We start from the raw sequence: 25282 nt of genomic DNA, 5'->3' as shown, positions 1-25282 counted from the left end.
GTTCTACACAAAATTTCCTAAGTAGATAACTCATTTACGATACCATCCTTTCTATCCAATGTTTCTTGGTAGAAATATAATTTATTGAAACGTCATTGTTATTTGCTCATTTAATTTTGACACCTTTTATTTTGGATTATCATCTTTATCTTTATCCTCATCCACTTTTGGCCTTTCTTAGCTTGACCTTTGGTTTGGGGAACATTATTAATGTCATTTTCTACTACAGAGTCTTTTTAGTTTTCTTGGTTAATTAAGAATCTTTGGAACCAAGTGGCTTCCCACGCTTCTAGCGTGCCAGGGTTTCATATATATTCAATGGTCTTAACACCAGGTTGAATTTTAATACATGCAGGGGTACCCCTACAAGAAAATTACCTTTTCGCAGCGTACTTCTAATCTTTGGTATCGATTGTATTTGTTACAAAAAAAATTCGCAACGAATGGTTATTGGATACAACATCCACCATTATCATAGCCTTTAATAGTGTTTTTCGATTTTGTTGGGGTTGTCCTCAATAATCAATATGTAAAACTATATCTAATTGTGGTGATTAGTGTAGTGATTACAACGCTATATTGTTGAACTCATTTCCTACACAAAAAAGTAAATAAAAAATTGAGTCTCTGACTCTACCAAACCCCCAAGTGGTAACCCTAAAACCACACACACTCCATTTCTCTTTAGCGCCAATTCCACAACTTTAGCGGCTCTAACCTCTAGCGTCTCTAGCTACCGTAGGCCCAATAGCTCCAGCCTTTAGTCCAGTGGATCCCCTTAATTTGGGTTAGAAGTAAAGATGTACTCCTTATAAATGAGTGCTAGTTGGGTATAAATTAAGAGTGGGATAAGGAATTATATATATATATATATATATATATATATATATATATATATATATACTAGGCCTACGGAGTAAAAAGTCACTAGTGATTTTTTTTTTAAAAAAAAAGGCTAGGAAGAATTATAAGGTTATAGAACCGGTTTCGGGTACTCAGCTGGAACAAGGTCCATATTTTCAAGAAATGAAATCGGATTGGATCGGTTCCTAAACTTTGGACCTAAAAGTGGAACCAATTCTGGTTCTTAACCTGGCTAGTCATAACTAGTTTTGGGTCTGAGACTAGGTACCTTACATTTTTACTTACTCCTAATTAAAACTAATTTTAATTTTCTGAAATCTTATTTAAAGGTGAAGGAGGGTGGAGGATTTCAGTTGCCGACGGGTCGTAACATTGTGATCGAGGGAAAGGGAGGAAGAAGGAAATAATTTGCGTGATTTTAAATTCAGATAAAAGAAACAAAATGTTTCGCGAGTAATATTTTTATTTACTTTATGTACATTAATTACACATATCAATGAGAAATTCCTAGTTTTTAACCTAAACGTATCAAGTGACATTTTTTAAAATATAATTAACTTTTATAATAATGAAATGTGAAAAAGAAGTGTTAACTGTTGTTTATATATGCATTTAACGCCTGCCAACTGATAGAGTTATGTTTTTTATGTATAAAATGAAAGTATGGCTCATGCAAAACTTCATTCTCTCCCCAAAAAAAAAAAAAAAATTATGGCAGCAAACCTGACCCGACCTAGCTTGAAAATAGCGCGGGTTTGGGAAGGCCAAAAAACACATTTATAGTAATGAAAAAAATTGAACTGACCCGAAAAAACCCGAAAGCTCGCTAAGCCCGCTACTTTTTTGCGGGTTTGGGAATGAGATATGATATTAAGGCCTTTCCCGACCTGATTTTTTATCACCTCTAGTTAATATGCAATTACCAATTTGCCCCGATGTAGCCTGCAAGATGTGTCATTTTCGGGGTATGAATTAACCTACGATAATGAGCAGTGGGTGAGAATAATGTGCAATGTCGACTTCATCGTGCACTTACTATTCATAGTTGGATGGATACTTTTTCCAATGCGAAATTGTTACATTTAGAGAGGGAATGGTTTGATCATTCACCACTCAAATTATGTCATGAGGAAGGGGGGATTATGAAGAAGGGGAATGAGAAAAATTTTTGGTTTGAACAAGGCTGGACTGAAAGTGAGAAGTGTGAAGGAGTGATTGCTCATGCATGGCAGTTTTTGGGGGTGCTACAACTGAAGGGAAGCTTGCGTTGTGTGCTACAGACCAGACTTCTTGGAGTGACAAGGAGTTTGGTCATATTTTTAGGGAGATTAGGAAGAGGAGAAAAAGGCTCAGGGTTCTTAATAAAGGAGGGAGATCTGAAGCATAGGTGACTAAGAGACGTAGGGTGGTGCGAGAGATTTCCAACTTGCTCCATCAAGAAGAGTTATACTGGCGCCAGCGTTCTCTCACTCTGTGGTTAAAAGAAGGACGTAGAAATTCAAGCTTTTTCCACCATAAGGCCTCGTCTCGCAAGTAGAAAAATCGCATCTCCAAGCTAGTCACGAATGATGGGGTTGTTCATGAGGATGAAAAGAGAGTTAGCAAGGTTTCCATGATTACTTTCTTGAGTTATTTACCTCTGCTCAACCATCTTTTTTTGATGATGCATTGGTCGGGATAAGTCGAAGAGTGAATGATGAAATGTATAAGGGGATGTGCGCGAACTATACCGGAGAAGAAGTTTTTATCGCCTTGAAACAAATGCACCCTTTGAAGGCTCCAAGACCGGATGGCATGTGCCCTCTTTCTTTGTCAAACATACTGGAATATTGTTGGCCCTGCGGTGACTAGATTGGTTCTTGGTGTCCTTAACGGTGATGTGATCCTTGAGTTGATAAATAAAACTTTTATTGCTCTTATTCCTAAAAAGAAAGCCCCGGAAAAAATGATTGACTTTAGGCTTATTAGCTTGTGTAATATTTTTTATAAGATGATCACAAAAGTGCTTTCTAATCGGCTTAGAACTTTCCTTAATGATATTACTTCGATTAATCAAAGTGCATTTACCCCAGGGAGGTTAATCACAGATAATATTTTGGTACTTTCGAATTACTTCACTGTATGAAGAACTCTACCAGTGAGTGTGGTTTTTTTGGCTTTGAAACTTGATATGGCTAAAGCATGTGACAGAGTAGAATGGGCTTTTTTAAGGGCCCTCATGTTGAAATTGGGGTTTGCTGCTCAATGGGTTAACCGTGTGATGCATTGTGTCTCATTGGTTTCTTTCTCGGTTCTTATAAATGGTGTACCTTCTTGGAATTTTACTCCTTCTAGGGGTTTACAACAAGGTGATTCGTTATCCCCGTATCCCTTTATTTTGTGTGCTGAGGCATTGTCGGGCTTGTTGTCTAAAGCAGTGGATGGTGGTCGTCTTCATGGGATTCGAGTGGCTCCGACGGCTCCCCCAATTTCACATTTATTATTTGTGAACGATAGTATTATTTTTACAAGGGCTAATATTGATGAAGTGAATACTATTTGTGAGGTTCTTCATACTTATGAGGCGACTTTGGATCAAATGGTAAATTTGGGGAAAACGACGGTGTCGTTTAGCAAGGGTGTGAAAGATGACTAGAGGATTGCTTTAGCAAATGGTTTGGGGGTTAATGTGGTGGACATACATGATAAATACTTAGGCTTACCTACGGTGATAAGGAGGTCTAAGAGAGTGCTTAAGAAAGGTATTCGTGACAAGTTGTGGAATCGGCTATAAGGGTGGAAAGGGGGATTTTTATTTAAGGCGGGTCAGAAGGTCTTGATTAAGGCAGTGGCCCAATCTATCAAACCCTACGCGATGAGTGTGTTCAAATTTTCTTCCTCGTTTTGTGATGAATTGCGTTCTTTAGTATCGAATTTTTGGTGGGGGAAAAAGAAAGGTGAGCGAAAGATACATTGGTTGGCTTAGAAGAATCTATGTGAACCTAAGGCAAAAGGAGGGCTAGGTTTTAGAGATTTCAACTCTTTAATGCTGCCCTTCTCGGCAAGCAAGCATGGCGAATTATGCAGGTTCCTGGCAGTTTAATGGTAACGATCCTCAAAGCTTGATACTTTCCTGATAGTGATTTCTTGGATGCGGAGCTGGGAAGCAATCCAAGTTATGTTTAGTGAGGTTTGTGAGTGTGAAGTGGGTGGTGCAGCGTGGCCTTAGGTGGAGAATTGGTGATAGTCTGAGCATTCCAATTTGGGGTATTCCTTGGATTCCAGGTACGCAATCGCGCTAAGTCTTATCTCCGAAAGGTAGTAGCTCGGATGATTTAAGAGTTTGTGATTTGATTCATTTAACTTCGGGCTTTTTGGAATTTTCCTTTGATTAATGAGCTCTTTTTGTCGTTTAAAAGAGAGTATATTTTGGGTATTCCACTTAGCTCTCATCTTCCGGAGGATATTTTTTTAAGACTTGGAGAAGGATGATGAATACTCGGTGAGATCGGCCTATCGAGCTATTTCGGGTGATGTTGATGCGGATTTGCACACTGGTTCTTCAAGTTCTCACAATGTGTGGAATAAGGTGTGGCATGCGAACACACTACCTAGAGTTAAAGTATTTTCTGAGAGCTTGCTGTGGTGCTTTGCCTACAAGGGTGGGGTTGAGCAAGCGTTTACAGAATTATGATTCGGTGTGTGGCTTGTGTGGGGTGGAAGTTGAGACCGAGCTTCATTGCCTAAGAGATTGCATTATTACGAGGCTTATTTGGAGTGAGAGTGGGTTGGAGAGTGCGCTTGGTGATGGACATGGAAGTTTCGGGGATGTGGCCTTAGATTATTTGGAGAAATCGCCAAAATCGGGGCATGGGATCTTTATGACTATTTGTTGGGTGATCCGGAATGCGAGGAACATGTGGATTTTTGAGGGAGAGCATTGTGACCCGCAAGGCTCGTTGGCTTATGTGAATAATCTAATGGTGGAGTTAGGTGGGGATGAGGAGAAAGGGGGTGATGCAAACTAGGAGTTTCTCTTTAAGAAGCCACTGAGAAGAAATGTATGGAAGCTTAATGTGGATGGGGGTGTGATTGAAGGGCTTGGGTCATGTGTTGGAGCAGTGATCCGTGGAAGTGATGGGGCTGCTACCTTTGGGATGTCTTGAATGGGGGAGGAGAGGTGGACGCCAGCCATTGCCGAAGCAAAAACTCTCCTTATGGGCCTTCAAGTTGCTGTGGAATGTGGGTATATATCGATGGTTAGTTGTTGAGAGTGATTGTCTTGGCCTAATTAACGCTTTGAACTCACGAGAGAGGGGAAGTAGTTGTTTTCACCTTGTTCTTCATGATATTTATCATATGTGTAGTTCTTTTGCTTTTGTTTCTTGGAACTTTGTTCGTAGGGAGGGGAATAAAGTAGCCCATGAGCTTGCTCATTGTTGCCTTGGGCTATAGGTTGGCATATTTGGTTTGATAATTTTTCCTTCTTGTATTGTTAATCTTTTGTCTTCGAATCTCTCCATGAATGAAAGTTAGTTGGCCCTAAGGCTATTTTCTTTAAAAAAAAAAAAAAAAAAAGGATGTACTTACAGTATAGGTGTCAAAACCGACCCGATCCGAAATCGACGCAAAAAAAAAATGAAATAGAGATTTTGACTTGTATGAACCCAATACTTTACCATGGGCCATGACTCAAATTTATAGTAAACCTGACCCAACCTAACTTCACCGAAGTCGATGACCGCAAATTATAAGGTGCACCCTGATGCACATAGAAATAGGTGTACCACGCCTATACTTTTGAATTAGTAAAAAATCTGAACAATTGCAAATTTTGAACATTCGGCAAAAAAAATCTAAACATCGCCAATTTTGAACATTTAGTAAGAAATTTGAACAATCACAATGCACCACACCTATACTTTTGAGCATTTAGTAAAGAAAAATATGAACAATCGCAAATTTTGAACATTTAGTAAAAAAAACTGAACAATCGCAAATTTTTAACATTTAGGTATATTAAATACAGCACTATATAATAAATATTTTTTTTTTAAAGAAGTTTATCTGACTCGTAATAATTCAATGGTTTTGTAATATAAAGTGAACCTTTACTACATATAAAATGAACATTTCTTTATTAAATATGAACACATAAAAATTAGATGTTTATGTTCATTTTTGTGATGTGTTCATATTTTTTTTACTAAATGTTTATTTTTTGTAAAATGTTCAAATTTTTTTTACTAAATTTTCAAAAGTATAGACGTGGTGCATCTATTTCTATGAACATAATAACTATTGCTCGACGACATCTGAATTGACAGTTTGACACCTTTATTTACAAAAAAAAAAAAACTTGGATTTTCTTAAAATATCTAGGTTAAAATCCCGTACAATGCACATTTATTAAATATTTTTGATAATAATATTACAGCATATAAAGTATATAAAAGATATATAGAAATATTTTATTTGGCTTTATATGGGATATAATAGTCAAAGTGGAAAGAAAATATTATAAGGTATAAATAGTTTACTTAAATATTTTGCAAATAAAAAATAAAATAAAAAAAAAAAAGGAAAAAAATTTCATAAGGTAATGACAAGTGTCATTGGTTATTCGCTTTTAGTATAAGTTAATAAATATTCATTGCTTCTTGAAAAAAAAATATTATATATTCACCCAAAACTAGTATGGTACGACTGTATAAGGTCCTGTTCTTTAGATCTGATTTGCTTTGCTCTGCTAATTAAAATCTGCTCTGCTGACCCCTGCTCTGCTAGAAGCTCAAAAGAACAGGGCTTAAGTTGTGACTAAATAAGTAAATACGTAGTAGGCTACAAGATGAATGTTTAAATAATAATAGTAATGCATGATTAAAATGGAGGAGCATCTGTGAAATCAAAGGGTTTATTTGTTTGATTATCAAATTGTTAAGGAATTGAAAAAATAAAATGAGGAGAAATCATGTTATTAGCTTTGTTTTAGTCTAATTTCACCCATTTGGAAGAAGAGAAAAGGGTGTAAGAGTTTTATAGAGAAGCCTTTTCTGTCAATTCTGACCAATGGTTGTGAAGTTAATTCATTTCAAGACCATCTGATACCGCCTTATCAAGCTAGGTTGAATAAAAAAAGGTGTTCCTCTGATGATGTTGAATCTTGTTTGGATTGCTATTCGTAGGATTGATTAGCTGCTATGTGTTTTTTGGGTTATTTTTGTGCTTGGGTTAGTTGAAATTTAAATTTTGGTTTGGTAATTACTAATAGGGTTTCAAACTTCTTTGATTAATGTGCAGTTCACCCTTCTGTTGGAGGAACTACTCTAGATTTACATCGCCTGTTTGTAGAGGTTACGTCTCGTGGTGGTCTTGACCAGGTAAGTGGTAATTTCAATAATGAAATTACTTGCTAAGTAGGGGTGAGCATAATCGGGTGCTCGATTCATTTCAGGGCACCTGGTCCCGGAACCGGTTGTACCAGTAGCAAAATTTCGGAACCGGTTCTAAGCTAAGACCGGGTATCCGGTTCTTTTTTTTTTTAATTATGTTGAAAAAAAATTGTAATACTTAGATTCCTGTAAACCTGTAATCAGCACTCCCAACACATTTTGGCAATAATCAACATGGCTATTACTATTAAAGCATTGCAAAAAGAATCATTTAAAAAAAATTGAGCTAAAAACAAAATATTGATCCAGCAATATCAACTTAATCATGATGGAGGACATGCAAAAAATAATCCCACCTTTGATTATTATCTAATAATCCCACCTTTGGGGGTATTCTCTTCTAATGGTCCCTTATGACCGGTAACTTGTTGTTTGGGTAAGATTTATTTTTTTTTTTTTAATTCCTTGGCCATCAGGAGGTAAGAAAAAAATTTAATTTTTTAATTTTTTTTTTCAAAACGATAAGGAAGAAGGAAAGGGGAAAAAATTTAATTTTTTAAATTTTTTTTAAAAGAAATATAAAAAAAATATTTCGACGAATCACAAAATGACACATGTCATGTTAACCCACTATACCGGCTACCAACAAGTTAGGGACCATTAGAAGAGAATGCCCCCTAAAGATGGGATTATTAGATAATAATCAAAAGGTGGGATTATTAACAGCGAACCGGCCAAAAGTGGGATTATTAGAATTAATTTTTCCTAAATTTGTGCTTCAACTTTTACTTTCTAAAATTTCACAAAATTCAACATTAAAATTGCAATTCAGGCTGAATTAGAAGGAAGATAAATATATCAAAAGTCGCTTCAATCGAGAACTCACGGGTACGCTTCAATGGAGGAGGCTCAGATCCAACATTTCATCAAACAATTTGGGGAAGAATTTCAAGAAAGAGAAAAGAGAAGAGCTGAGAAAAGCAATTACCAATTGCGGCAAAACTAAACTCTAGAGTTGCTGCCAAGTCGATTGAAAAATAAATTACCCCAATTCTCAAAAATCCCACAAAATCAAGTTGAATTTGATTACTTTAAACGATTCAAATTCATCCAAAATCTAAGAATTGAGAACGAAAGAGAAGATGAGAAAAGTGAGGAGAACAAAGAGAATCAGAGAAGAGTAGAAGACAATGAAATGAATTGGGATGAAATGAAGTTGGAGAATGGAGGCTGGCAAAAAAGTAGAAAACCTAGTGTAAAAACCGTGAAAATTTTAGGATCCGGTCCCGGAACCGGTTACAACCGGATCCGACATTTTGGACCCGTCCCGGAACCGGTGAGATCAGTTCTAGGTCCAGACCCGGCGGGTCCTAACCGGTTCCAGGTCCAGTACCGGATACCCTGGGTCTTTGCTCACCCCGCTAAACATACATTTATAGCACATACAGTTAAACGAAATTGTTAGACCTTTCCGTCTGTTGTTTATTTCTCTGTTGATGTTCATAGACATAGTTGATTACTGTTATTAACATATTGTATATTTGTATTGTTGTTTTGTAAACAATTTCTTAGGGCCTATAGTTTCTCTCAATCCTGAGTTTTCCATGTATTTGTTTGTCTGCAATTTTGTCGTGATTTTGTAATCTACTTTTTTAAATTTGGGGGCTGGGGAAGCAAATTTAACATTCCCTCCATTTTGTAATAGTTGTTTCAATTTGACATTTTGCATTGATCATATGCCCCACTTTGACCATAATTTTTTAACTAATGTATAAAACCTAATGTTGAGTAAGCGACTTAATTTTGAAGAAACTGGCACAATTGAAATAACTCTTTATGTTTTGCGTATCTTCTACCTTCACCTATGTGGCTCACATTCGGGTAGAAGTGTCTAAAATAGGTAGGCTAGGAGTATATCGGGTTGTTGGTTGTTGTTTTGTTATGCATGAGCTTGGCTGGTTTAATAGATGCCCTGTTTAGGGTTGTTCTGTTTAAGACAGTGGAGGGGGTTTGTGGTTTTTTTTTTTTTTTTTTTTTTTTTTTTTTTTTTTTTTTTTTTTTTGAGGGCCTTATGGTCTTGAATCTTTTATACAAAAAACTCAACAATCAACAATATTTTTTAAGGGTAAGGTACAAGAAGTCAAAAAGTGGACTAAATTATTGTCTAAATTTTTTTACGATCTTTAATTTAAAGTTTTATACAAGTATTGATTTTCGAAAAAAAATCTACAATAACAATATTATGAGTAAAATAATAAATATCCTATATTATACACATGTAGCGTGTGTGTCTCGTAGCTTTTAATTTAATCTACAAAGTGAAGTGGGGGTTTGGGGTGATAAATTTCACTTTCCCAAATTACTCATTTTCACCTAAAAAAACTACCATCCTAAATTTAAGATAAAAAATTTTAAAAAAAAAAAACCTATTGTCCTATCCCAGGAGAGCCAATAGTTCAGATTAAAATTGTAATTAAGTACAATATTATATCTGACCAAATGAGATGGTGGAGTGGTAAGGGGAGTGAGCTTCTATTCAAAGGATTTTGAGTTCAATCCTCCTTTTTTTTATTTTTTGTTTTTTTTATTTTATTTTTGTGTGTGTGTGTATGTGTGTAAAAATAGTATTCCTTCCATTTTTAATTCCTAAATAATTACTCTATATATATTTATCTAAGTAATTGTTATCATGTTTTCCTCTCTCTCTCCCTCTCCAAAAAAAACCCTAAAATCTTTGGCAACCGCAAGAGGCTACCATCATCATCTCTTTGATGATGGTAAGCCCCATTTCTTTCTTTATTTCCTTTGTTTTTTTGTTTTTAGCCATTAATAATTCTCCTTGCTCTCTCTTTATGAGAGTTTTCTTCCCAATTTTTGGGTTTGTTCTCTCCTTTTGTGAGAGTTTGGTGTTTGTATTTCTTCTCTTCCCTTATGGAAGATTGGAATTTATTTTTAGGGTGTTATTTGAAAGATTGGATTCATGGGTTGTTATTCGTACAATTTTGCAATTGGCGTTGGAATTGATGATGCGATCGACATGGTCAGGTAATGAATTTTCTTCCCAAAACTATCTCAAGAAAATGGATTCCCTCACAGAAGGCTGCATAATTCAGCGAACAATCGGGATCTGTACTTTATCGTCAGATCTAGTTTCTCATCATCATAGTTTCTTTAAAGAGGATTTTTACTTGATTAATTTAGATTGTATTTTATTTTTCTATAATGCTTATTGTAGATGCCGTATGGCTTTCAATTAATGATATTTTATCTTTCCCTTAAAAAAAAAAAAAAGTAATTGTTATCATAATTTTGCATGAACATATCCCCTAAATTACGGGATGTAATAAAGAATTATATATGAAAATTGTATTTAATTAGCTATATCATCTAATGTCCGAATTCTTTAAAATTTTCGAACCCATAAGCAACTAATTCTAGAGGAAAATTGGTGTGGTACTATGGTATATGGTGTTAGATTATTTTGACCAAGGACTCCGTATTTTGAAATTTGAATTTTTTGAGTTGTAATACATTAACAATATAGCTATTGGTGAGTTCAAGTATTGATTTTTTTCAATATTTTTGTCAAACTATTTGATTTCTATTTACCCCTCAGTTCTAAATTCTTGGCTCCACCACTACTATGACAATTACAAAAGTACTTGTAAACCTTTTTTTTTTTTTTTTTAGTTTACATATAACTTCACCAACAAAAAAAAATTTTTAACAAGTTGTTAATATATTTTTATACTAATTTTATAGGATTTTTTTACTTATACCACAAAATCTAAAAGTTTTATTATAATACCAAAAAAAAAAAAAAAAAAAAAAAAAAAAAAAAAAAAACCAAAAATTGGATTCACCACCACTTAACGGATTTTTGGATGAAATTCATTAGTGGGACTCACTTCATACACGTGTCAATAATGCATTGGTTTAAGAAAAGAAAATTTTTTTTTAAAAAAAGGAAAAGCCCTAAATCCTAACCCGGCCACCACTCCCACCATTGGCGCGCAGGATCCTCCTGCCCCCACCGCCGGCTCCCCCTACCCCACCCTCGACCGTCAAAACCAGCCCAACCGACAACCTGAACGACACACCCCCTAGCCCAACCCTAAAATTCCATCCGTACCCTAGCTTAGCCTTAGCCTTCATTTGGTTTCTAGGTGCGGGTTTGGCTTCAGGTGAGGGTGAGTGAGAGTGAGAGGAGTAGGGTGGTTTTTGGGTTTGGGTCTGGGTGTGGGTGTGGATTAGATTGGGGTTTCAGTGATGGTTAGGGTGGGGGAGAGGAGTTCGGCGACTTGATTGGGTGGGGGTGGTGGTTTTCGGCTAAGGTTGGGGTGATGGTTTTGCGTCAAGTAGGGTAGGGGAGGTTGGTTAGGGATGAGGGTAAGGTGGTGGTGGCTGAAGTGTTGGCTGCAGGGAGGGGGTGCCGCCATGTAGGTGGTGGGGGTTAGGGTTTTTTTTTTAATTTAGCTACTGACAATAATCTGTTAGATCATATGTCATTGTTAAGGAAGTCTTTCATACTACTAAACTTCAATAACCAAAACTTTATTTTTAAGTTTTAATAATTTATAAACTTCATATGTCATTATGTTATGAAAACTTTCACTGCCTTTTTCTCTTTCCTTTTTTTCTTTTTTTTGCAAAATCTTATAGAAAATAATTTGTAACTTGTAATATTTTTTTTTTTGTCTAGTTAAACAATAATATTTATTCCATATATACACTGAATTGAACTATTTCTACAAATACTTCGTATTTTTACTTTTTATTTTTTTTAAATGAGCATATATTAATTAAGTAATCTATTAACCTATATTAAAAGCAAATCCTTCCATGACACTTGTCATTACCTTGTGAAAAATTTTCCCGTCTATTTCGCTTTTTTTTTATTTTTTTTATTGCAAAATCTGTAAGAAAACTATTTATACCTTATGATATTTTCTTTCCAGTTTGTCAACCATATTCCATATATACCCAAATGAAATATTTCTAAATATTTTTTATATAATTTATGTAGTATTTTGTAATATTATTGTCAAAAATATTAACAACCGTATATTGCACGAGATAATAACCTAGTTATTAAAAAAAATCCAAAAGTGAAAGTAATTAATATCTTAACTTATAAACCAAAGATGAAACCTGCCGTCTATCTCTTGGTTAGTAATTTTCCCACCAAATGTTTTTTGTCAAAAAGCTTCGTAGAGAATATTTAATACATGTAATATAATATTTTCCTTCCAAATTTTTCATTATATTTCTCTCTTACATATTATACTAAAATACACTTTTTAATTTTGTAATTTAATACTAATTATTGTGTTCTAAAGATAAATATAAATCATTGTTTACACCAATAATAATTTAAAAATTATCGTGCGTGATACGGGAACTAACTTAGTAAAGCACATAATAGACTCTAATAGGTTTATTATGTTGCCCACACATGTGTTTCGTAACTTTACATCGGAGTTATAGTAAAGATTCTTTGTTCGTCGTGATTTTGATTTAATTTAAATTAAGATTGTTTAGAAAGATTATTTCGACTCTTGACAAAGGGTTTGTTCTATTCACGTACATTCCTTATTTAAATGATAGTTAGTAAAAATAATTGGGGTTTAATTTAGTTACAGGGTATGTACTAAAAATAAGTTCAGTTCAATAAAAATAAAATTATATTTTTTCAAATAAAATTTAATAGAAATAATTTCATTTTAGTAAAAACAAGTTTTTTTCAGTAAAAATAAGTAATAGGACATGTTCTCTTCACCTTATTTTTTATTAACTAAATTTATTTTAAATGCATGAACTGAAATTAATTCTATTGAACTTTAATTAATTTAAGAAAAAATTGTAAATATTAAGTCAACCTTTTGGCCAGCCGCTTTTATTATGTCAACCTTTTGATTATTTATAAACACGTCAACTTTGTAATACTATTAACTAGTGTGTGGCCTAGGCGATGCCCCGAATTGCTGGTTTTTACTTCTTTAATTTGTTGTCATGTTTGACTATTTGTATAGCTAGCGTGTGGTCCGGATATTGCCTCGAGTGCCACTTTTTCTTTACCTCATATGTTTTTATTTTTTAATCTTGTGAAAAATAAATAAATTATATAACCTCTAATCTATGCTATTATTTTAAAACAGGGAGTTGGAGGGACCATGTCCTCTCCCTATTTTTTATGATTAAAAAAAAAATTCGTTAATCATATTCCTGTTTTTTATCTTTTTTTTTACACACTGTTTTTTATCCTTTTTTTTTCTTCACAAACAACACTTCGTTAATCATCATTCCTGTTCAGCCAATCCAAAAAAAAAAAAAAAAAAAGTGTTGCAAAATTCTCAAACGACGCTATCTTCTTCATCTTTTTTTTTTCTTGTTTATCCTAAATTTTTTCCACACAACGCTTCTTTTGTTTCTATCAGTCTCAAACGACACTATTTCCTCTCAGTTTTTCCATTCAATATTTAAAAATAATTTGATTCTCAAGTCCTCATTGATACCTGATTAATCCTCTTTCTCTGTCTTCCAAACGATCTCTCTAATTTTGAAGGTCAGTTGTAATTCCTCCCTCCCCCCTTCAATTTCTCATATTTTAAGGCAATTTTTATGTTTTAATTTTGTCAGAAATTCAATTTCTTTATTTTATATAGACCTCATAAATTCATAATGGGTTGATGGGTGAGTCAAATATACAAGTTTACTACTGTATATAATAATCTATACTAATTTTTCCTTTTTTTTTTTTAATTATTAGCACAAAGTTAAAGCTATGTTTCTATGTAGTTTATTTGGTAACTATTTTCGAATGCATATCAATTAAATTTAATTTTGATGAAGTGTTTAATTTTTAAATTGTGTTTTTAATCATGTTGGAAATACCGTTGCCAAATGTGATGATTTTTATTGCAAAAATTCTTGAAAAACGCCGGCTTACACTAATTTAGTGTAAAACTGGCCCACTTCTCTCTTCTGGATTGGACTCACACGTGCCAGTCCAGTGGTTATTTCTTCTTCCTTTTCTTTTCATTTTAGCGCGTATTATATGCAATTTCTCTCTCCTCTGTTCATATTTCTCTGCAATTTCTCTTCATCTTTCCTTTGTTTTGTTGGTTTTTTTTAGTTGATGAATTGAATTTTGGATTCTTATCGGTTTTTGAGGTTAGTTTTTAAATTATTTTTGGTTTTAATCGCATAATTTTTGTTCATTAGTTGTTGTAATTGTTGATTTGTTATTGGTTTTCAATTTTCCATGTGAATTATTAACTTGTAATTCTCCACTTTATGTCAATTTTTAAGTAGAATTCTTTGTTTTTGTTGTAATTTGTTGTATTCGTAAGTACATTAGTTTGATTTTTGGTTTTTTTGTTTTTGATCGTAATTTTGTTCATATTTTATTGTTACCTGTTTCATTGTGTTCACATTAGATTGAATGTTTTAGGTGTTACTAGTTTTTGTTGTTGTTTTTTTTTTTTTTTTTCCTGTTTCTTCATGCATTTTCTTCAATTTGTTGTTGATGTCAGTATTTGATTAATTAATCGTTCTTATTTTGAATTTTAGGGTTTAATTTCTTGAATTTGCGATGGTGAAATTTAGAGGTGGTCTTCGAATTTTCGAAGGAGACGTGGTTTGCGAAGCTCTGTTGGCGGATCTGATGATGCTCAAGGTTTTACCAATTTCTCTATTTACAGTTACAATTTCTTGATTTATGTAAATTTGTTAAAGTTACAAAATTAGTTGTTATAGTTATATAAATGTTTGCTTAAGTTATGCTAGCTTGTTATAGTTATATAAATGTTTGCTTAAATTATGCTTTATGTTTTATTATATGTCAGATTGTTTTATAAAAGTTATGTTTATTATAGTTATAGTTATACTATTTTTAGTTAAAGTTATGTTAATCTTAAACTTCGGTATTGTGAGCTTGTTATAGTTATATAAATGTTTGCTTAAGTTATGCTTTATGCTTTAATATATGTCAGATTGTTTTATAAAAGTTATGTTAATTATAGTTGTAGTTATACTTTTTTTTTAGTTAAAGTTATGATTTACATTTTAATACTATTATTTTCTATAGGTGCTAATGATGTAAGCAATGAAGTTAATGTTGATGTGGAGAAGGGTGGAAAGAAGGGAGGTGGTGTAGAGGAGGCTGCAGTAAAGGAGGTTGCACTAAAGAATGGTGTTGTTAAGGAAGCTGCAGTAAAGGAGGGTGCAGTAAAGAAGGGTGCAGTAAAGGAGGCTGCAGTAAAGAAGGGTGCAGTGAAGGAGGCTGTAGTAAAGAAGGGTGCAGTGAAGGAGGCTGCAGTAAAGAAGGGTGCAGTGAATGAGGATAAAAGTGAGGATGAGGGTTCTCGGCAGGATGGAGGTGATGATGAGGAGGGTTCAGAAGAAGGTGGAGGTGATGATGATGAGGGTTCAGAAGAGGGTGGAGGTGATGATGAGGAGGGTTTTGTACAGGATGGAGGTGATGATGAGGAGAGTTCAGAAGAGGGTGGGGGTGATGATGAGGAGGGTTCTAAATAGGATGGAGGTGATGATGAGGAAGGTTCGAGAGAGGATGAGGGTGATGATGAGGAGGGTTCAGAAGATGATGAAGGTGATGATGAGGAGGGAAGTGAGGAGGATTCTAAACAAGAAGTAAGTGAGGAAGAATCTGTTGAGAGAAATAAGGAAAAAAGAAAATTGAGTGTGAAAGCAAAGAAGCCAGTAAAGGATGATCGGCGTCCAGCTGAGAAAAATCCAGTAAAGGATTATCGCCGTCCTGAGAAAAAGCTAGCTAAGGCATCCAATAATGCTTCTGTTGAGGAAAAAAAAAAGCAAAAAAATATTATCGTCGTCCGTCCGAGAAGAAGCGGAAAATGGTGAAGGACAATATTTGTCTTGCTGAGAAGGAGCCAATAAAGGGTGATCGTTGTCTGGCTAAGAAGAAGCGGAGTGGTTGAAAAGGCTGTCAAAATTGAAAATAGAAACAGACCGGATTCTGATGCTGAAGAAGATAAAGTTGTTGCAAGTATATCAGAGAGAGATGATTCTGATTCTGATGTTGAAATATAATTACCCTTTTCTGAAGTTTTTTTTTTTATTATTTCTAAAGTTATGGATTATGCTCTTAAAGTTATGGATAATGCCCTTAAAGTTATGGACATTGTGTTAGTAAGATAGATGTGATAATTAACTTATATGTTGATACAATATTTATGATAATTTTATATAAAGTTATGGATAATGATATTAATGCTATATTTTAGTACTTATTTATAGTTATAATTTTGTGTTTGCTAATGTTGCATTTATTATTTCTAAAGTTGTATTTATTCTCTTTAAAGTTATAGTTGTTCATTTTATTTTTCCTTTCTTCTTTTTTTGATTCAGATTGGATAGGTTTTTAAGTACCCATTGCAGACCGCACACATTAGTAGATCTCATGAAAGATTTTTTTGATGAGCAAGTTAAATCTGTTGTTGAAATAGGATTTGGTGGTTTGTTGGATTTAAAGTTGACTAGAACTGTTACAACTTTACTTCCTTGGTTGGTTTATCAGTTTGATCCTGTTAGTTGGATGTTTTCTATAAGTCTTGGGAAGGAATTTGTTATTTCTCCCTATGATGTTTATGATGTATTTAAGTTACCTTTGAATAATGGGATGGATGATTTAGAGAGTACTAGAAGTACTGATCTTCAATTGAAACAAGAATGGAGGAGTATGTTTGATGTTGTTGGTAGTGCAGGCATACCTTTGCATAAATTAGAGGCTAGGATTGTTTAGTTAAAGGATGGTGGGGAGTTTTTTAAGAGACTATTTGTGATAGTTGCTTTTGCTACCTTTTTAGCACCTGTTGCAAATAAAACTGCTGATTTCAGTTTTGTTAAAGCTCTTGAAAATGTTGATGAAATTAAGAATTTCTATTGGTGTAAATATGTTCATGAAAGGTTGTGTAGGGCTATTTTGAAGTATAAGAAAAGTAAGAGTCAAGACAATGTTGGGGGTTATATTTTGTTGTTGGAGATTTTGTATTTTCAGCGTCTGAAGTTCAGGAATGAGGCACAAGATTGTAGTTTGCCTCTTAACAAACACTGATTGATAAGAAAATCAGTGATAGGGTGAAAAAAAGAAGTTGAGGCTAAGTCCTTTGGTTGTGGTATTTTGGATACTTCTACATACCCTATATCTCAGAATTTTGTGTTCGGAGATCAGCTGCCTCTTCGAATTACACCTGAAGAAGCTAAGCAAACTGAAGTTTCTCAAGTTGACAATGCTGATGAAGCATCACTAGGAAAAAGGATCATTAAGTTTGATGTTCTTGATAGTATGACATCTGATGAAGAAATTCACTCTGTTGCTACTGATGTAACTTAAAAGTTGCACTTATTAATGCTAAAGTTATACTTTTTATGTTAAAAGCTAGTTATACTTATTGTAGCTAAAGTTATCTTTCTAATTATTCACTTATTATTTTTCAGGCTATTCATGAGCAATTTTTGTTGATGAAGAGGAATATGGAAGTTGTTACAAACTATCATTTGAAGAAGGTTGAAAGTTTAAAGAAGCATGATGTGGCTCGTGCTTATAGTAGTTCATCTCCTGTCTTGCAAAGTCAGGATTATGATCCAAGAATTTTTGAGATTGTTGACGAAATTGTTGATATTGTGTTATAAGTGAAGAAATTGCCTGGAGGTATTTCAAATATTGCTTGTGATGTGAATGTTGGGGGTGGGGAGAATGGTGGAAGGGTGGAAAATGTTCCAGGGGTGATTTTGTTAATAATATTGTTCAGAATGTGATTGAAAAGATTAACCTAGATTATGGTGAAAGTTCTTTCTCATCTATAATCATGAATGCTTTGGGTAATGGTAAGGCAAAAATATCTGTTGGATGTGGGCCATGTGATGTTGAGTTTGTTGGACATGTGATGAAAAGCAATAAGAAGTCTTTGAAAAAATTACCAAAGTTGTATCAGGAGATTGCTGATTATTGCTTCTTAGATGATATTCAAGTGCTGAAACAGTAAGTTATTTATATTTTAGTTAAAGTTATATTTTTTTGCTTAAAGTTATGTTTTTATTTCTTAAAGTTTTTTTTTAACTGGTTTTTGTTTATTTAGGGAGTGTTTGGTGTGGTTTGATCTTACTCATACTGTTCTAAGAGAAGATATGGTGTCTTTAGCTGCTAATTTGGAGATTTTCCAATCTGTTATTGAGTGTTGGGCAATGTTGCTGAATGAGAATGAAAGAATGCGCGACGGAGGTCCTCAAAAATTCTGTTTTGGTGCTGAATGCAGTGTAAGTTTTATGTAAAGCTACATGTATTTTTCTTTTAATTGATGTTTTTATATTTAATTCTTATGGATTTCTTTTTGTCTGATTGTTATTTAGGCTAACTTGGTAAAGCTTTGGGATGATGAAAATGATATTGATGTTATGGATCAACTTCAAGTTTGTTGGAAGGAATGGATTCAAGTCACAAACAACAATTTTGATATCAGTGTTGTTGATTTGGTAATAATTATTTCTACTATTGTGTATTTTAATTCACATGTGTCATCATTTTTTTTTATTTCTAATTCTCTGTATTTTAAATTACAAATGATAGGTTTTTGTTCCTATTTATGTGTATCACCACTTCTGGGTTTTTGCGTTGAATATGAAGAAAAAAACCATGCAATTATTGGACAATTCGGTTTATGAAGAAGCTACCATGGAAACAATTAAGCATTTGTCTGTAATATTGGTAATTGTTTAAATTATTGTTAAAGTTATACTTGTTTTTGTAAAAGTTACACTTATTTTTGTTAAAATTACATTTTTTTAATTATATGTTTAATTATTGTACTTTGTTCTTCCTTTTGTAGTGTGATCATTTGAGCACATTATTCAATAGTCTTGGTCATCTTGAATTTAGTGAAGTTGGAGATTATGCAATGGAGGAGGTGATGTTCAGTTGGAAGAATAATAAAGGATATGATCAAGATTGTGGAATATATTCTATGATGTGTATGTTGTTGTTTGAAGGTGCTACTTTTAGTTGTGATGCGTTGATGCGGGTTAGTTGCAATTTTTTTAGTTAATTTGTTTTTTTTTTGTTTTTTTTACTGTGATTACATGATACTAATATATATAGTTCTTAAATACAGCCAAGTTCAAGAGTTGTACTTCGAGCAGAGATATGTGCAACATTGGTACTGTCTGATATGAATGATGGCAGACAATTAGTGTTGAATTCATTATGCAATTTTAATCCGCGTCGATTAGAGCTAGCACCTGAATTTGCTGAAAAGAGAAAGCTGATGATGCAACCAAAAAGGAAAGAGGAAAATGCGGCAAAAAATTGAGTAAAGAAGTCAAAAAGAAAGATGCCAATAAGAAAGAAAAATCTGCCAAGGGGAAGTAAATATTGTATTAGCAATAGTAGGATTTGTTAAGGGGAAGCTAATGTAGTTAGAACTTACAGTAATTTCATTCTTTTGTAAGTATATACTGATGCTTTTTTTATGTCTACTTTCTAATTGGAAGTCTTGGTTTGGTTAATACCATGCTTTTGTTAAAAGTTATGGATAATGCAAATTAAAGTTAAGGATACTATTATAATAGTTATAGTAATTCTACTGAAAGTTATAGTTTTTTTAGCAAAAGTCATCATTACTTATACAATAAAAAAAAGATCAATATATTGTATTTAAAAGTTCAAGAACAATACAATAGTCTCAAATAGTCTAAGATCAATGAATATAGTTCAAAATTAAAGAACAATGTACTAAGATAAATCAAAGTCTCAAATTAGGGGTTATAGCTCCAAACTCAAGTGGTGGTACTGCAGTCTTCTTTCTTTCCTTCCTTTTGTTGTTGTACTTTCAGGATCTAATATAAGAGGTGCCTCAGTTGTTGTACTTGATGATGTAGCTTGGTTAGTCTCTACTTCAGTAGCTTGGTTAGTCTATGCTTCTGTAGCTTGGTTAGTCTCTGCTTCAGTAGCTTGGTTAGTCTCTGCTTTAGTAGCTTGGTTAGTCTCTGTTTCAGTATTTTAGTTGGTCTCTGATTCAGTATTTTGGTTGGTCTCTGCTTCAGTAGCTTGGTTAGTCTCTGCTTCAGTAGTGTCGTTGATGGTTGTTAGTAGTTCTTCAACGAGAGAAAGGCTAGCAGCATAAATGTCCTCGATAAGGGTTCTCGACTCTTCATTCGATTGACTTTTCAATATTAGATTATAGAATTTTCTAGCCATGGTTTGACACCAAGGTGTGTATTGATGTTGTTCAGGTTCTTCATTGTCACGTCTTTCCCAAATTTATGATTTTGCAAACTTTGTCCATCTTTTCTTTATATACTGATCTGGTATTCTCATCACTGAATGTAAGTGTAATATTCTGATGCAATGATAGCATAACCATCTAGAAGCTTCTAAGTTCTTGCAAGTGCATGTAACTTGGTTGTTGTCAAATTCAAAAGTGACTTTTTGTTGCGACCAAGGTTCACTTTCAATTTCCAATAAATAGAACAAGGTACTACCATTTTGCCAAAGCAATTTTGTGGTAGTTGCAATGGAATACCCAAATTCTTCTTCAAAATCTGTGAATAAAGACAAAGTGTAGATTTCTAATGTATATTTCAGCAGACCAAATAATGGTATTCTTGATGATGCAGTTGATTTACTACACGAGAAGTCATCATGTTTTTCCGTGCTTCTCGAACAATGTATACAAGCTTTGAAAATGCTATAGAATTCAGTCAATCTTGTTGATCTATTTGCTCTAAACCCAATTGCATGATTGGTACTTTCACTTCGTTGGGAAGAGAGGATACCAGCTGAGAAGAAGTCTTTGCTTAGAGCTGGACACCACTTTTCTTTTAGATCATAAATTCTTTGGAACCAACTATCTTCTTGTAATTTATACTTCTCAATAATTGAGTTCCATACAGTTTCAAACTCAACTTCAGTTACACATCGTTTCAAACAGTAGGAGAATGTTCTCTTAAAATCCTTGTCTCGTTTCAATGATCCAAATCTTGTAATAGCATTTTGTTCCAAATGCCATATACATAATCTATGTCTGACCTCTGGAAAGACCTTAATTATAATCAGATATATTTTTAGAAAAAAAGGTAACTACACAATAGAAACAAGGTAACTTTAACACCTTTATGTATAACTTTAAATGTTACCTTCTGTATTGCAGAGCACATTCCTTGATCTTGGTCTGTGAAGATTGAGATTGGGAATTTCCCTCCATTGACTTTTTGAATGTCTCAAGAAGCCATACAAATGATTCAATTTTCTAATCTCCAATAAAAGCACACCCAAACATGCAATTTTTCCAATGGTTATTAATTCCAACAATAGGAGCACATATCAAATTGTATTTATTTGTCCTATATGTTGTGTCAAACACTACAACATCTCCATAAATACTATAATCTTCTCTCATCATTGAGCATCTCCAAAATAGTGCTCTCAACTTGCCTTCTTTATTCAATCTAAATCTAAAGAAAAATTCAGGATCATTAGCAAGTTCCTGGTACATTATCTCAGAGACTGCTTGTGCATCACCACCTTCAATATTTTTCATTTTCAACCTTGTCCAATAATTCAGATGGTCTTTCTTTGTGTGTCCCAAGTTTTCTTCACCTCCAGCTTCATTGCACATAGCTCGATATGAGTCCATAGCTGAAAGTCCTGACTTTTGCAAGTTTTCTATTACTTGTCCCTTTTCTTTAGTCATTTCTCTTTTAGATCGATGAAGATAGTGCCATTGTTTTCTTGTGAGTTCATGATTATGTACCAAAACATGTTGTACTGCTTCAAACAATCCATCCTTATTCATCTTAACTCTTATACAAGCTCTACAATCTGTTCTTGTGATAGGAACTAGCCTTGGTTTTCTTTTCTTTTTATTTTCTGCATTCTCCACAATTGCTTCTATTTTTTTTTTCTTTTTTCTTTCCTCAGTGTTTGTTTTACCTTGTGCAGAACAAACATAGTATTTCTCCACAATAACTTTTCCAGTTTTATCCCTAGTCCTACCTGTATGTTTCCTTACTGAAAATCCTACAATTGATGCATGTTTTTTGTAAATCTCATGCATTTCTTCTAAGGTTTTTGTTCTGATGCCTAATAGTGTTCTCCCAACATCAATATTGGTTTCTATGACTGCAATTCCAACAGTATAGTAGATTTAAGTTTTATGAAAAAAGTGTAACTATAATTCAGTAATGCTACGGTAACTTTTTAAGCCATATTAGGTAATTTTGATAGTGTTATCACTAACTTCACTATTTTATTAAATTATATAATATAACTTCTAAGCCTTATTTTGTAACTTTGACAATAACAACTATAACTTTTAAGCCATAAACAAAACAACACTTATATTTTTTAAAGTTACACTTATGTTTCTTAAAGTTACACTTCTATTTCTTAAAGTTACACTATAAATTAAACAAGTATGCAATTTCAATTTTACTTGTACTTTTCAATATTAAACAGAAACTTCAATTTAAACAATTCTACAACTGTTCAAAAGCTTAATGTTACCTTTAGAAGTTGAATCTTCATCCGCTGAGATTTGCTCTTCATCCGCCGAGATTTGCACTTCATCAGCTGAGATTTGTTCTTCATCGAGATGAACTCTACTCTCATATGGATCTGCATTTATCGTAATTTATTCAATCACCATTTTACCTATTTTTGGTAAATTTGTACAAATTCATATACAAAATTACGTACCTGAATTGAGGTTTTGATGCATTGCATTGTCATCGATTTCGCAATTTAGGTCAATATTATTGCCACATTGCCTGCAATTTAGTGTTTGTTGCATAGAATCGTTGTTTAAATCAACCTTAATTGCAGAATCAACTTCAATTTCTTCCGAAGTTTGCAGATCGTTTGAAATTGGTGCTTGAATTTGTTTTTGAGATTGTAATAATTTGTGAATTAGGGAATCCACTGATGTTTTGCAGAGAATTTGCAGAGAATTTGAGAGAATATTTCAAAGAAGAAGAAGATGATGTTTTGCAGAAGAAGAAGAAGAAGAATTGAGCGCTATTAATACTGCAATTGGCACGTGCCAATCAGGATTTACATTAAGCTTACTGTATACCGGTTGTACGCAAGAAATATTGTATTTATTGTCTGTAAATTTAATTTTTTAGAATAAATTTGTAACAGCATTCCCTTTTTTGTCTACTTTCATCTTTACAAACAAATTTTGTAAAAAAAAATTATCAAATCTAGACTAATATTAGTAATATGTCAGACACACAATTTTATTGTAACTGTTGTTACTAAACTACACCGTACTTTTTTATTTTTTGAATTTAAAAATATATAGTTTAATGATTTATGATAATATTTATGGTAAGTACTTTTTTTTCTCTTAAAAAAAAATTCGTATGAAGATTTTTTCCATGTGTTTTCATTGTTAGACTGATTATTTTATTTATAAAAAAAATCATTATATTGTTTTTGTTTTGGGTTTAAGACTTTAAGTAGAAAAATTTGTCATTATATTGGTTTTGTTTTGGGTGGTGGTAATGGAGGATAGAATAACTTTCTCTCCTCCCTCCTACCATCTTCCTCCATTACCACCACCCAAAGCTCACCCCCTTCTTTCTTCCTCATCCCTCAACCACGCCTCTTCCCCTCGAAGACCTGCCGCCCCCCTTTCCCACAGCCACCTTGCTTCCCCTCCCCTTCCCTGTAGCCATCTTGCCCCTCAACCCCCATCCCCGAAACCCTTGTTCACCTTTGAGGGTAACGGAAATCGAACCCCCTCCCTTCTCCACTTCCCAAAATTGGTCCACCCCAGAATTCGGGCACCCTCTCTTTCTCTTTCCCTTCCCCACTGCCGAATCTGGTGGTCCTTCACCACTAAAACACTGGTTTCGAGGGGTGGGGGAAAAAAAGGGGGGTGGATTTCTTGGGTGAGGGTTTAAGGTGTTTTCGGAGTAGGGGGTTCGAGTTAGGGGCGATTTCGGGGGTGGGGCTGGGGAGGGGGTCTGTTATGGTCAAGTGGTTCTGGAAGGAGGGTGGTTTCGGTGGTGGGGCTGGGGGAAGGGTGGTTGTCGGGGCTGAGGCAGGGTAAGGGAGTGGCTGCCGGGACGGAAATGGATGTGGGTGGGGAGTTCAGTTCGGTCGTTTCCCTGGTGGTGGTTGTGATGGAGTGATCATGGAGGAAGAGAGAGGAAAGAGAGAAGAAGGAGGGGAAGGGGAGGGAGGCCGGCGGCAGGGGCCTGACCTGGGCTGGCTCCCTGGTGGCTGGCTGTTTTTTTTTAAAAAAAAAATTTTATTTTGTTGACCAATCACAAACTGCCACGTGTCATGTAACCTGTTATAACAAGTTACATGAACGGTTGGGACCATTAAAAAAAATCAGGGGGTAAAGGTGGGATTATTAAAAAATAATCCAAAGGTGGGATTATTAAAAACGAACGGCTCAAAGGTGTGATTTTTTCATGAATTTTTCCTTTGATATATCAACGAATTTCAATTCAAACTGATACGATTTGGATGAGGTCGTGCAATAATAAAACTGTATATATTTTATTTGGTGAAAATAATAAAACTATATATCAATGTACTTAGTTTGGTTTATGTTATGGGATGTGACAAAGTTTTACACTGGCTGTCAGTAGCCTACTAAAACCCTCCCCCTTTATCCAGACTTGGGACTGACAGCGGGAAACCCACTGGCGGAGTTACCCATAAGGACACGGGTGCGTATTGCGTGTTCGGTACAGGTATGATGATCATTAGAAGTACCCATGGGAAATGAAATACTAGGTTGCACTAAAACAGGTACGGGATCGAGTACAAACACGAAACAGGTATGCAAAACAGTTGCTTGAAAAATAGAGGATGCGGGTATAACTAATTAAGTATGGTATAAATATTCTTTAAATAAATATTTTATAAAATTTATAGTATTATTTGAAAATTTTTACTTAATACGAGGTTTTTTTTTTTTTTTTGGTGTTTATACGAAGTATATTTTAAGAAGACAAAAAATCATTCAAAAATTTGTAAAGGTCATAAACATTAT

At 33.9% G+C, this 25282-nt stretch overlaps 4 protein-coding genes across 4 annotated transcripts; 2 read left to right on the top strand and 2 right to left on the bottom strand.

The window, feature by feature from the left end:
• Positions 1-3034: 3034 nt before the first annotated feature.
• LOC110718037 lies at positions 3035-3499 on the top strand. Its single transcript, XM_021896839.1, has one exon. It carries the CDS (start codon positions 3035-3037, stop codon positions 3497-3499), a length of 465 nt encoding a protein of 154 aa, XP_021752531.1.
• Positions 3500-5009: 1510 nt separating this feature from the next.
• Positions 5010-15773, top strand: LOC110718036 (circumsporozoite protein-like). The gene is made up of 4 exons (XM_021896838.1): positions 5010-5085; positions 7144-7223; positions 11420-11507; positions 15325-15773. The coding sequence occupies exons 1-4, from the start codon at positions 5010-5012 to the stop codon at positions 15771-15773; spliced, it is 693 nt and encodes a 230-aa protein (XP_021752530.1).
• A 4756-nt stretch (positions 15774-20529) lies between these two features.
• Positions 20530-21472, bottom strand: LOC110718035 (protein FAR1-RELATED SEQUENCE 7-like). Its single transcript, XM_021896837.1, has 2 exons — positions 21405-21472; positions 20530-21247 (listed from the first exon to the last, which is right to left on the bottom strand). Exons 1-2 carry the CDS (start codon positions 21470-21472, stop codon positions 20530-20532), a joined length of 786 nt encoding a protein of 261 aa, XP_021752529.1.
• A 45-nt stretch (positions 21473-21517) lies between these two features.
• LOC110718034 (protein FAR1-RELATED SEQUENCE 5-like) lies at positions 21518-23059 on the bottom strand. Its single transcript, XM_021896836.1, has 3 exons — positions 22966-23059; positions 22774-22884; positions 21518-22389 (listed from the first exon to the last, which is right to left on the bottom strand). Exons 1-3 carry the CDS (start codon positions 23057-23059, stop codon positions 21518-21520), a joined length of 1077 nt encoding a protein of 358 aa, XP_021752528.1.
• Positions 23060-25282: the final 2223 nt, after the last annotated feature.

The sequence above is a fragment of the Chenopodium quinoa genome, unplaced genomic scaffold (genome assembly GCF_001683475.1).
Source record: "Chenopodium quinoa cultivar QQ74 unplaced genomic scaffold, ASM168347v1, whole genome shotgun sequence".
Classification (NCBI taxonomy): Eukaryota; Viridiplantae; Streptophyta; class Magnoliopsida; order Caryophyllales; family Amaranthaceae; genus Chenopodium; species Chenopodium quinoa.
Note: the sequence above shows the minus strand (reverse complement) of the source record. Positions and strands in the feature narration are given on the sequence as shown.

Coding starts and splice junctions, on each gene's coding strand:
- LOC110718037 (XM_021896839.1), top strand. CDS start 3,035: ATGGCTAAAGCATGTGACAGAGTAGAATGGGCTTTTTTAAGGGCCCTC.
- LOC110718036 (XM_021896838.1), top strand. CDS start 5,010: ATGGGGGAGGAGAGGTGGACGCCAGCCATTGCCGAAGCAAAAACTCTC. Junction 5,086..7,143: donor CCTTCAAGTTGCTGTGGAAT/GTGGGTATATAT, acceptor ATTAATGTGCAG/TTCACCCTTCTGTTGGAGGA. Junction 11,508..15,324: donor AGATTGGGGTTTCAGTGATG/GTTAGGGTGGGG, acceptor TATTTTCTATAG/GTGCTAATGATGTAAGCAAT.
- LOC110718035 (XM_021896837.1), bottom strand. CDS start 21,472: ATGGAGGGAAATTCCCAATCTCAATCTTCACAGACCAAGATCAAGGAA. Junction 21,248..21,404: donor TGTGCTCTGCAATACAGAAG/GTAACATTTAAA, acceptor TGCTATTACAAG/ATTTGGATCATTGAAACGAG.
- LOC110718034 (XM_021896836.1), bottom strand. CDS start 23,059: ATGCAACAAACACTAAATTGCAGGCAATGTGGCAATAATATTGACCTA. Junction 22,885..22,965: donor GCATCAAAACCTCAATTCAG/GTACGTAATTTT, acceptor CGATAAATGCAG/ATCCATATGAGAGTAGAGTT. Junction 22,390..22,773: donor TGAAGATTCAACTTCTAAAG/GTAACATTAAGC, acceptor TTGGAATTGCAG/TCATAGAAACCAATATTGAT.